General features: G+C 43.6%; 1 protein-coding gene across 2 annotated transcripts in view; it reads left to right on the top strand.

Moving 5' to 3' along the window:
- CIDEA (cell death inducing DFFA like effector a) overlaps nt 1–13596 on the top strand; it is a 231761-nt gene that overhangs the window by 47813 nt on the left and 170352 nt on the right. For both annotated transcript variants that reach the window (XM_086965252.1, XM_086965253.1), the window contains exon 3: nt 8718–8864. In XM_086965252.1, coding sequence (XP_086821378.1) covers nt 8718–8864 — 147 coding nt within the window. The remainder of the gene's footprint in view (nt 1–8717; nt 8865–13596) is intronic.

Raw genomic sequence — 13596 nt, 5'->3', positions numbered from 1 at the left:
GATACAGAAGGCCCTGGCAGCTTTACTTCTCTACTTTGGAGAGCACTGGAGGAAAGTGTACATTCAAGGTTTCAGCACAATTATAGGGATGGCACAGCGCACTGGAGCGATCCCGCAACTCACAACCATGAATAAACGAGCCGCTGCGGCGAATACTGCCGCCCAAAAGAGTCAGCTCAAGAAAGGAGAGAAGTCAGACAAAGTTGCCAAAGAAAAAGCGCAAACTAAGGTAACGGCGCAAGCAGGAACCCCTGGAATGAAAGGACAGCAACAGCAGAGGCACCCACAGTCAGACAGCGGAACGCTGAAACACGCGATCACCGTACCTGCACCTAGCAAAGATCTAAGACAATCCACCGTCAAGTAGGCTTTTGCGGGCAAAGTTCAGCCGGTGATTTTGATTTCCGAAACAACGGCAGATACAAACACGGAGACAAACGCGGATGCAGCTCTCCCCGACCGCGAGGACGCAAGAAAGGCGGTTGCTAAGCAACAGGAGCTCCAATCATGCACGCCTCACGCCGGAGCCGCGCTGAGAACGCCGAGAGGGGAGAACGCCGAGAAGGCAGGCAAAGACACAGACGCAGCCACAGCTACGGAGAGCGGAACCGGCAAGTTGAACAGTGGACAGCTGGAGGAGACAGAAGACCCGGTAAACTTCAATAATGCCCACATGCTAGAGGCTTTGATGTTGGTAAACCTCGCTCCCACCCCTGGGGACAGTAATACTTTAATTCAATCTAACTGGGGGAGCATGAGAAGTGTCGAAAGTCGTACATCAAGGGGGCCTAAAGGGGACAAAGGAAGGAGAGTACGCTCCCCTGAACTGGAAAAATTCTACTGTGACTGAAGGGTCTGATTCCTCCTTACTGGGCTCAGAGGAGGAGGGCACTACTACAGATCTTTCGTTAGGGACAGAATCAGAGGGGTCCCACTCTAGCGAACCCTGAAGCAAAGAAAAACAGAGAAAGAAAAGGAGAACCATGATAAGACATACATAGATAGATCAGCATCAAGTACGAACAGGAAACTGCTCTGGGACTACGGTAGCACTTCTAAAATGTATCAGGAACATGACCTAGGTGAAGCACCTGATAATCACCCAAACAATGCCTCTCAAGACACCGCCGAATTACCACCTCAAGCAACTCTAGATGGAATGTTTGCTATGTTAAAGCAAATGCATATAGAGGCTAGATTAGAAAGCAGGAGAGCCAGACAAGACACTAAAAAAATACAAGCGACTATTAGGAAAATGAATAAAAAATATGAAGAGGTGGAAGAAAGAGTGGTGCAGGTGGAAGAGAGAACTGGCAGATTGGAGGATGAAGTCACAGACTGGCAGTCTTCTAGAATGGAGCAAGGAAAGGTGATCGAGGACCTACAGTGGAAGCTGGAGGATTTCGAGAATCGCCAGCGGCGGAACAATCTGAGACTTCTTGGTTTAGAGGAAGGAGTGGAAGGGAAGGACCCAAGGGGGTTTGTGATTAAACTACTGAAAGGCGCATACCCAGAGGCACAGTGGCAACGGGAATTAGAAGTTCAGAGAGCACACAGATTCCCACTGACGCAGAAAAAAACAAGAGGCGCTAGTCAAGATGTCTTACCAAGGGCAATGCTAGTTTTTTTTGGTAACTTCTTGGCCAGGCAGGAAGTTATGGAGACTGCCAGACCAGATAAAAAGAAGTCATTTGAAGGGGTTACATTCTTTGCTAGGCCAGATTTCTGCCATACGACCGTAGAAAGGAGATGGAAACTCAGGCAGTTAATTACTCCATTTCAGCGCCAGGGGTCCGAAGCATACCTGATGTTTCCATCGAAGCTGAAAGTTATTACAGGGGGTCATATCAGAATGTTCTATTCAGAAATAAAGGCAGGCGAGTATCTTGCAGAAATTACAGAGAATCAAAAGGGCAAGAAGAGTAGGGATACTGAACCAGCATAAGATCCATATTACAGTACTAAGGAAAGTATTGAATATGGTAATATTTGGGTAGGTTGGGTAGGAGAAGGAGGCGACACTACAGCAGTGAGCAGTCACACATAGGTCAAGATTGACCTATTTGCCTGTAGCAGGGGGGGTAAGTAAGGGGAGGGGGGTTGACTGGGGGGTGGGGGAGGGGGGGGTGGGGTAGGGTGGGGGTGGAGAAGAATTAAGGTTGTGTACAGCACAAGGTAAGAAGATGTGTAGGAGTAAACAAGTGGTAGTAAATTCCAAGAGGATGACGTCTGATGGCTCAACTTTTAAGATTAGATGGCGTTAAGGTTTGCTACTATTAATATTTGCGGTTTAAACGATGGTGGGAAAAGACAGAAAGTCGCAGCTATGTGTAGATTATTGAGATTGGATGTTATATGCCTTCAGGAGACGCATGTGAGGGGAAAGGATAAATATCTTATGGATCAGCTTGGCTATGAAGTCTTAGCATGTACACAGCAAGATTCAAAAACAAAAGGAGAGGCTATTTTTGCGAAAAAAGGAAGTATGCAGGTAAAGAAAAAGAAGGAAGATGATGGAGGGAGATGGGTTATGGTAGAAGGGGAGACAGCTGGGGGGCGATATACAATTGTATCTGTATACGGCTCTAATGAAGACGAACCCGATTTATTTGACTTTTTAGATGTCGAGTTGGCATTGTGGACAGAACCGGTAATTTTTTGCGGGGACTTCAACATTAATGGATTATCAGGGTTGGGTCTGTTGGGTGGGGGCATGCAGGGCGACCGCAAAAAGAGAACACGAAGGGCTATTGCTAATTTAATGTCTAACAATGCATTGGTTGATGTTTGGTCAGCATACAATCCCATTGGAACAGGCAACACCTTTTACTCTGCTCCCCACAAGGTTATCGCTCGACTGGATTATTTTTTGGTCACTAGCTCCTTAGCACCAGACTCAAAAATAGAAAGGCTCCCTCGGGTCTTCTCAGACCATAACCCTCTAGTATTATCCATCCCTCAGAACCTCAGTGCTATCTATAAAGAATATAACTGGACATTTGAAAGAGGGTTACTTGGGGAAGAAGATTATGTAAATAGAATGAAGGTATGGATCAGGCAATTTTGGGAAGTAAATAGAGGTACGGCATCTGCAGGGGTGGTCTGGGCCACCTTTAAAGCAGGGATAAGAGGGGAAACACTGGCCTATACTCTCCATCGGAGTAAAAATGAAAAACTCGAATTAACTAATAGGTTACATGATTTAATGGAACTAGAACAACAGCTTATTCAAGCAGTCATTAATCAAGAACCTCTCGAGGAGATTCTATTAGAGATAGAGCTGAAAAGAGAAGAGGCCAGCGAAAAGTTGGCAAATAAAGCGGCAAGTAACTATTTAATGAAAAAGGAAAAATGCTATGAGTTTAATGAGAGGGTAGGTCACATGCTAGCAGTCCGTATTAGACAAAATTTGGCAGCGGGAGAAGTTAAAGAAATTAAGGATAAAGGGGGAAAAGTTGTGACTAAGGTAGAAGATGTGAGGGAGGTGTTTAGGGAGTTCTATTCTGATCTATATGACCAAGATCTGGGGAATGTTGAAACTGGGATAGAGGACTACTTAACAGGGACTTTTCATGAGGAACTGAGTGAGGAGAATAAGGAGACACTGGAGCTACCATTGACATTGGGAGAAATCCATAATGCAGTAACTAAACTCCCCTCAGGGAAGGCAGCGGGGCCCGACCAAATTCCGGCGGAATTCTATAAAAAATTTGGGACACCCTGGGGATTGATATGCTGGAAATCTTAAGTCAAGCACAGAGGGGGAAAATGTACCACAATCATGGGCCGGAGCAAACATCATTGTAATTTTGAAAAAAAACAAATCACATTTAGATCCCGGTTCATATAGGCCAATAACACTCATGAATGCCGATGCAAAAATCTACTCCAAGGCGCTCTCACAAAGATTAAGCAGGGTAATTGAGGGTCTGGTATGTACAACACAACACGGATTCATACCCGGAAAGGGGACTACGCAGCACACAAGGCAGATGGTAACCATACTGGATGCTGCAGGCGCCACAGGAGACCCTGCCTCGGCCATCTTCTTGGATGCAGAGAAGGCCTTTGACAGGGTCTCCTGGGGGTATCTGTGGAAGGCCTTGGAGTGGTTTGGGATAGGAGCAGGCTATATAAAGGCTATACAGGCACTGTATTTAGAACCTACGGCCAAGGTGAGGATAAACAGAGGGTATACTGCGGGAATACGTACAAGACGCGGCACACGACAGGGCTGCCCGGCCTCACCACTGTTATTTGCTTTATACCTTGACCCCCTACTGCGTAGACTGGAAGGGAACCCTAACATTCTCCCGATAAAGTTGCATTCTTATGAATATAAAACACTTGCTTACGCAGATGATGTGGCGGTGGTTACCCCAGAACCAGGGTCGGCTATCCTAGAAATTGAACAGGAGGCTATAGCTTTTGGGGCAGTGTCAGGCTACTCACTGAATAAAGGAAAAACACAAATTATACAAAATAACTGGGTGAACTTTCAGGACATAAGAGTAGCTCCTGAAGCCACGTATTTAGGTGTTAAGATCACACCCGACTTAGATAGGCTAGTTGAAATTAATATGAGTCCACTGTTGGCAAAAATAAAAGCCAATACGGAAAGAATTAATAATTTGCATCTGACCTTGATGGGTCGGATCAATGTAATTAAAATGGTAACATTCCCAAAAGTTCTGTATCTGTTTAGGTCTATCCCATTATTTTTTGACAATATATGGTTCAATAAGCTGGAAGCGATCCTGAACAAATTCATCTGGGTTAAAGGGAAGACAAGGAGAGCCTATAGACACCTAACAGTATCCAGAGAAAAAGGTGGCTGGGGGGCACCGGACTTTAGGCTCTATTATTGGGCTGCCGTAATGCAGTATTGCCAGGGGTTACTAGGTGGGGGAGGTACAGAACACACAACGGAAACCAAGACAGGGTTTACTAATGTATATACTACACTACTGGGAGAGGGGGCAGAGAACGGGTTTTTAAATACAATCGACTTCACTTATTTTAAACACACACGGTTTAAGACTTTAAAGGCGGCCTATAGGGTTTAGAAAGGAATGACAAAAAAATTTGGGTTAGGAATGTACAACAATTACACACGACTGTACACAAATTGCACACTACCGAGGGACATTTTCAGGGATACTACCATGAGGGACTGGCATAACAAGGGTATAGTGAAAATAGGGAATCTGCTTGACAGCAAGGGGAACATGCTACAGTTTGGGGCGTTACAAACAAAATTCGGGTTAGAACATAATAGTTTTTACAAATATCTTCAAACCAGAAGTTTCTTAATGCAAAAACAAGGCGGTCTGGCAGGGCTGGGACAATGTAAAGTCATGGAATACATAGAAACAGCTAATAAGTGTACGATAAGACAGCTATATGCGGAACTGAAAGACAGTAAAACTGATGAAAGGGCGAAATACTCACAAAAATGGTCAGAAAAACTGGGGTCAGGGCTAGAAACCTTTCAGTTATCTTTGGATCTGGGCAGAACGGTGTTATGCTCTGCTACCCTGCAATCACAACATTTTAAGACAGTGTTCTCACTATATCACACCCCGGCCAGAATCGCCCAGTGGGGAGGCACAACTGGAATAACATGCCCCCGATGCGATTCAACTGAAGCAGATATTGTGCACATGTTTTCGCTGTGTCCTCAACTGTTTACCTTGAAAATGGCTATCGAAGAGTTTTTTGATAAATCATTTAGGATTAAGATTAAACTCACAGACGAATTAATTATATTGGGGGTGGGGGATACGGCAGATGCTCTGCCAGAAGAGTTTATTTTTGTCTCACTTGCAGTTTATCGTATATGTATAGCAAGAAAATGGTTGGACAAAGCTCCCCCCCGTTTCAAGTTTGGATTGCAAGCCTTCTTTCTATGTACAATCTAGAAAAAGCAATCTATGAGAGGAAAGGTAGGAGAGCTAAGTTACTAGGTAACAGAATATGGCAACCTATCACAAGGTGGAAAAACAGCAGGTTAAATCTAGGATAGTGAATGGAAGGCCGTCACAATATCTTATAGACGCTTTTTTCTTGCTTTGTTGTATTGGAATGGGCAGTACATATCACACATATGTTTGGTGGATCTTTTATGTCACAATATAGCAGAATATTGTTGTAATGTATACAACCACTTGTGAAACTGTTGTGTGCTGTAACATATACAGGAATATGCAGAAAAATTACCTTGGAAATGTTTAATAAAAATATTTAAAAAAATATATATATTTGTAGTCCTTTGTAAAATTGTAGGAGGTCTTTAGAGCATCTTGGATCAACTGTTAGTGTGTTCCATATGACTGAAGCTGTACCAAAGAAGGATTGTGTCACAACTATGCAGGAACTGCATCTATTGGATTCTAGACTAAGTTTATTGATATCCATTAAACCAAAAGCTGAGATTAACTCAAGCTTTCAACATTTTTGTTAACTTCAGGGTGAAACCCTAAATGTAACAAGTATGCCCAGGCGTGGATCCTGTGCTCACTCTGTGGCTGAAGCCAAGCTGCAACCGAATGAAGAGTCCTGACTAGGGTGCAACCATTGTTGACTTGCCTGGATTCGAAGAGGACCTGGTTTGGCAGTTCGTGCTGGACAGCTCCTATTGGAGCAGGACCAAAACTGATTTGCATATTGCTTGTTGAAATCTGATGCATCATCGGCATAAGAATGATAATAATTACCAGTGTCTGAGATTGATTCATGCATTCCAGCCATCACTCTTTTGTTTACTTTTGAACGTATCGATTCTGCTCAAGTTCTTGATGCGACCAGAGATTTTATGAGATGCTTTTAGGTACTCAGGGGGTTGATTGTGAATGGCCTTGTATGTGAGGCACGCTACCTTGAACTTTGTTCTGGTTTCTTTCAGCAATGATCTTTTAGTTTAGAAGAGAAGCACTCAAACCTTTTGTTCAAAATATCATCTTAGCCATCACAATGTAGAGTGGCTTTCATAAGGTTTAATATGGCTTTAATGTTAAGCTTGGCAGGTCTCATTGTGGGGTAGAGCTAGATGGAACAATAGCCTCTACAGCACAGCTAATTCCTAAGCACCATCAGCCGGTGATCGGCGTTCTCTCATTCTCAAAGATAGATATGAGGGGCTTATCCAGCGGAATCAATTTCCCCTTCTAATGGAAACGTGAAGCAACATAAAATCTCACTGGATTTATGCATCGTCCGCCAGACTGGAAGACGATGGCTAGGTGGGATTTAAATCTTGTGCTCTCTGATCGTATGCACAAGGCAATTTTAAACCTTTTGGCTTTACTTGAGTTTGAGCTCCTTTCTTGGAAAAAATAAGTCCTGGGTGACTTTTTCTCTGGGAAGAGGAAGTAGCTCTCCCTTAAAGAGCTTAAGATGGTGGCTTATCTGGAAGCCTGAGTTCCTGGAACAGTGTGAAGAGCGTAACCCCTCCCTTTGGAACAGAGCTCCAAGATGGAACTGGACTGATGGAGATGCAATCGAGTGATAGCTGCATACTGTCCTCCAAGACATGTTTTTTCTCAATACATAGTTTCCCAGGTGAACTTTTTCTGCAATCTGTATCTTCACCACAGACCTTTATAGCAGAGGGAATCGTTTGTGGGGACTGGAATAAGAGGTTGAGTTGTATAATAGGAGGTAAGAACTAAGAGGAATGAACCTGCATGAAATATACGTGACTTTCAGGAGGGAAGGGGAAGGAGAGGTCTGTCAGGGAGTTGCAGTCAGAAAAGTTAGTAAGCTGAGAAAACAAGGGGAGTTTGGAAGAGAGCTTTCCATCTCCAAAATATGGAGCACCAGATGGATACTGGTGATCCAAAGGCAGCAAGTACAACATAGGGGAAGTTTCCCCTAAATTGTCCCCAGAAAGGAGATGGCTGTGGTGTAATTGGGTGAAACAGACCTGAAACATGTGTTATCCGTAAGGGTATTCACCAGTCTGGGTTTGTCTGCCTTGTGAATGTTACTCGTGGTGAACAATACTAAGTAAGAATCCGGTGTTGCTATTTTTATTCTCTTTACATGTTGTCTTGTTCTCGATAGAAAAGGGACTATGCGTAAAATATCTCCAAGGATAAACTTTTTTGTTTTTAAGCTTGGACAGTTTGCCCTGTATAAGCTGCATTATATATGTGGCTCACATTAGTTAGCCCCTTAACATATTTTTACAGGGACGTGGGTGGCTAAAGTCCAAGGTTTACCTATGCTGAGTGCTATGCATGAATAGGCCATTCCCATTCATCCCTGAATGTGCATCTAGAATCGCTAGACCGTATTTCTACGTTATTGTATCAATTATTTTATTAAATAATCTCCCCAAGACTTTGGGGTTAGCCACTGTTGTGTCTGTAAATGTTTGCAGCGCGGTTTACTTTGGAGTTTCTTTTTAATTGCTTAGTTGTAGCTATACTTTTCCTAAAGATCTACAACAATAACCCGCTATAACTTTATTTTGGCCATCTCGTTCTCCACCCATAAGGATTTAATGTTTGTTGTGCCTGTTGCAGGAATGTGTCTGTTTTGATTAATTTTCTCCTGGACTGGTAATGTGATCCATTGTAACTCAATTGAGTTGGAATGATATTGTCAAGATGTTTGCATGGATTGCGTGCTCCTTTCCTACCCTTGCTTCATAAGAGTTGCTAAAGTAACTTGTTCATGTTACAGAAACTAACAGGTGCCTCTTCTACTTGCAGGCTATAAATACGTTGCTGATTACCTCCAGTCTGGTTACGGTAGTGCTTGAAGAGGATGGCACTGTGGTGGATACAGAGGAATTCTTCCAGTCACTAGAGGATAATACGCACTTCCTGCTCTTAGAAGATGGCTACAAGTGGACACAAGTAAACCTTATTTTACTTACTGTTGATAGTAGACGTGTTTTTTCTTTGTTTTTACAGAATATTTTTATTAGCATTTTGGAAGCAGTCATGTCCCTAAAACAAGGTCAGCAGACCCCCAGGATTAAAAAACAAGTACTTATTAACCAGATTTGCACGAGGACCTAAGTGCACGTTCTTTGTTCCAAAATTTAAAGTAAGAAACTGTCTAGAATTGCTTTTAAGGATAAATGGAGCTGGAGGTGTCCCTTAGAAGGTGAGAGGTGGTAATAGCAAACGAAGCCCAGGTCTGGGGAAGAAAAGCTACACCCTTATGTCACATCAAAAGTGTAACCAATTCATATCCTGGGACTCTGTCCCACAATGAAAAGTCACACATGCCTTCAGGGTCCGCGGCATCAAATTGCTTAAGCAAAGAGTCTCTCCTATAAACCACCACTGTCGACTTTGCCGGAAATAAAATACTGAGGTGGGCTTCCCACTTTAGTAAATGACTTTCACAATTGCTGCATCTTTTTTTTTTTTTCATTTTCCCCATCCTACTCAAGGTCATGTTTGGGAAATCCAACATAATCTAGCATATAACCTCCTTTTTAGAAAACTGTTGCATATCATCACTCGCAAGGATTCATCTGGCAGTACAGTGTGAATTGTGCCCAAGCTCATATCTGTTCTCACTAGCCATCTTATTGGTAGTTTAAATGCTTTATACTTCTTGTTGGTCACTTAGCCTGCAGATGTTCTTTGAATTTTTACACTCCTCAATAGCGGGCTCACCAGTCAGTCTAAGGGTGGCGTCTTACTTTGTGTTCGAGTTTCTCCAGTCTACTTTGTTTGTAGTACAAGGTCACTGTGCACGTTTGACATTTTGAGGCCTTGGTATTCGTGTTGCATGAATTGCCCCAGTACATCAGATTGTCTTTCCACCATGTGTAATGATGTTTCAGTTATGGTAGCCCATGAAAGCATTGATTCAAGTCTGGCTTTCATTGCAACAACTTATTTATTCTACCCCATTTATTTTGTACTGCTTCTACATTCAGAACATCAGACCCCCCCCCCCCCCCCCCATCCCTCGTCAAACCTGTCTTCTCTTTATCCTTGTGTGAATCACTCATCACTGCCCCCTAACACTTGAGTCTGGGATTAGAAGAGAAATTAGCTTCCCACAAGCCCTGCTCTTCCTCTCGGAAGCTTCCTTGGAAACAGAGCACTGACCTTTTGACTTAATTCCTGTTACCAAAATCCTTCCATGCTGTAATCTCCAGTCATATGGTTGAAGAGAATTCTTTCAGGTTTCCTGTACCATATGTCTGTTAATGGACCAAAGTTTCTTGGCTGTGAAGCGCAAATGCCACTGTTGTGGACTGTTGTGGACCCCAGCATAAGGAGTGGTTGGCCTGCACCCTTTCACCACAGGGAGGGAGGGAACTTGTGACCAGGGTTCCATGCCCATCACTTCAGCTTTTGAGCACAATGCCACTTCTGAAAAGTTTTACCACAGCCATCAGATCAGTTAAACCATTTTCCCTTGGAGGGCTATCCACACCGTACAGGTATCTACACCACGGGTTCTCATGCTCATTGAAATGACTCTCCACAGGCTTTACAGCATGGGATGGAATCTTATCAAGGTGATGGGGAATTGTGAATCAGCAGGCGGTGACTTGTGCACTCCTAGGCAAGCATTTGGACAACTGTAGATTTCTGCTCACCCTTCATATCTTTCACTCTCAAACTCTCTCCAGAGCCTATAAAACTGGCAAACAAAGCTTCAGCAGTGAAAGTTTAGTGTGAAACCACCCCCCCTCAGCTCGCACAGTTGTGCCCCTAGTTAGTCTGAGTGATATAATAAGTTATCTGCTCAAACTTAGAGGTGTTCCGTGGTGATTCCCTGACCAGTGTTGTCCTGTTACAGGTGATGTGTTTTGTTGGTCATCTGTCACAGGACAAAGCTTGTTCCCCTTCATCGTTTTCTTTGTAAAGGGGCTCTGCTGTCGATATTGTCTTGGCTATCATTTCCTCTTGTAGCACTTATCAACACTCTGTTGTCCCACCTCTCTTCAGTTTCCGTGCTGGACACCTTGTGTTTTGCTACACATGAGGGTGGCTACCTTGCAGGCATACTTCTCCATCCTGAGCATGACAACCTTTCTTTCACTTTGTTTAGGGCTCTCTTTACCTGATACTGGGGTTAGTATTTGGTTCAGGGTGGAAGCATATCTATTCCTTCTCAAACAGAAATATGTTTCCTCTGAGCACAGTGAAACTTATCCTTGATCCCTTTTTCAGGTCTTGCCTAGGTAGTGCTTGCTCTGTGTCCTTGAGACATGCTGTATTCAGGATATAAACATTAAGCAACACCCGTATTCCTAATTGGCTCCTTTTACTCTCCTTTGTAAATGGCTGCTTTTCATTGGTTAATCTGGTCACTAGTCCTTTACTTTTGTAGCCACCCATGAAGACTACCCCTCTTACATTTGGTGTTACTTATGTTATTTCTTAGTGTCTGAGCACTCTTTTTTTTCTCGTTTAACACTCGTTCCTCCTCCTTGGCTATAGCTGCTTTGGACATTGCGCTTTATCGGCTGCTTTATATTTTCAAAAAACATTCACTGCAAGTCGCAACATCTCGCTTTAACTTAAAATATGGTGGCAGCACCTCTTGTTTTTAAATGTTGCCAGTCACATTGCGTGCAGTCTCTCTCCACCCCTTCACCGCTTAAATTTTCTCCATCCCGCCTTGATTCCTGCTCCTGGCAGCCTGCTCGCCCTGTGTGTTTCTCCCTAGCCCTTCGCCCTGCCCCTACCACTCCTCCGAGATCGCTGCTTGTATGTTAAGGGATTTGCCCTAAATCACAGGATGTTGAGCAGACGCCGAGACTCGCACTCCCGAGTCGACAGCTCTGACCTCACGCCCTTCACAGCATGTTTGATGCCGTTTCATTGCTGTTTTTTTTAAATGTCGCTAGATTGAGTCATGTATAAGATCAAATGCTGTTTGAGCCACATTGCTGTTATTTGTTGTTTAGTGTGGCTTCGAAGGTGCTGCTCTTATGTCAGGGAACTGAAACCTGGTTCTGAGGTTAGCCACCTGATATCACTCAATGGACGTTACCCCCACTGGCACATGTGCAGTGCTCACCGTCCGCTGTACACCTTTTTCTTTTTTCTTCAAATATTTATTGGGCCATCAAACAAAAGAAAATAACCATATACAATGGCAGAAATAATTTAAGTCCACATTTACGAATTAAGTAAACCCCCCCCCCGCCCCCCTCCCACATGGATCCCAAAAATAAAGACAAGCCGGAAAAAGAGTATTTGGCCGAATGATTACATACTTCATAGCCCAAGATTAACCTGGTGTTACCACAGGATTGGGTGCCTTGCTGATTTATGCTGAGATCTGATGGTCTCCATCATTGTTTATCCTTCTAGTTAAAGGTTCCCAAATTCTCAGCCCCTTATCCTTTGCCATGGCCCCCCTTCTTTTAAATACCAAAGTCTCCCACTTATAAAATGAGAGTAGTTTGTTAAACCATACATGCACTGAGGGAGGATTCTGGTCAAGCCAAGCAAGGGCCAGACATAGCTGATATACTGCCATCACTATATAAAACAAGCTCTGATTGTATTCATCCATTTCCTGATTACTGGTCCTCAGTAATATAACCTGAGGGGTAAGTTCAACCGTATACCCCAATATACTATCATGGCTGAACACATTCTTAAGGTATATTTGCACTGCCATAACATATTTATTATTTATTTATTTGTGTGTTTTATAAAGCGCGCAGCTACCCCAAAGGGGTGTCCCGGCGCTGACACTCGGATAGCTAAGAAAAGCAGAGAGGGTGCATCCTATCAGAAGAGAAAGGTTTTAAGGGACCTGCGGAATGCAGGTTCCGACTGGGCCAAGCGAAGAGAGAGCGGGAGTTTATTCAATCGGTTGGAGGCACATACTTGGAATGTTTTTCCTCCCATTCGCTTAGGTGAATACCTCTTTATTTTGCTTTCTTTGTAATGGTTCGTTCACGTTGCCACTTGCGTTCTGCCATTGCCATCTATAAAACTGTTCCCATTATTTCCCTTCCTGCAGACTTGCTCCAGCGGTGTACAGTTAAGGCAGACTCTGTCGCTGCTGCATGTATTGACTTGTGATGAAGTCACCCAGTGAATGGAGTTGAGCTAACTGCATTTCATAATTATTAGCGGCGGCTCGGATGCTTACATGGCCTGATTAGCACTGATCTCGCGGAATACAGCCAACAGCTCCTCTCATTTCCACACCAGTAAGGAAACTGGGCATATTTCTTCCGCAGCCATCTCTTTGGGAGAAATGTATTTGGACAAGATAAGATCATAACTTATTTTGTGCTGCCAGAGCGCTAAATTTGCACCCCTCTCACCGCGCCATAAGAATGGTTTCTAGGTGTCTGGTACAAACACAGGTATGTGCCTTGTTACCATGGCAATCCTGTTCTTTTGTGAAGTTTTTTAAATGTATTGTAACCTAGATTTAACACTTATGCCCTTGATAGTTTCTCAGGTGCTCTGGTTTTCAGTGTTTGCCAGACACCCTCTGGAGTGTGTGATTGAAAATGGTGTTGCTTGTAGTAAGACTTGTATGGGAGGTGTGTGAGGATTGGAAATGAGCTTCAAACATGGTGCGGCAGCAGCGATGCACATAACCATGAGAGAATCTTGCTCATCAGTGACTCAGCACCCTGAA

Source organism: Lissotriton vulgaris, chromosome 4_1 (assembly GCF_964263255.1).
Source record: "Lissotriton vulgaris chromosome 4_1, aLisVul1.2, whole genome shotgun sequence".
NCBI lineage: Eukaryota > Metazoa > Chordata > Amphibia > Caudata > Salamandridae > Lissotriton > Lissotriton vulgaris.
This window is presented reverse-complemented; position numbering and strand designations above follow the sequence as displayed.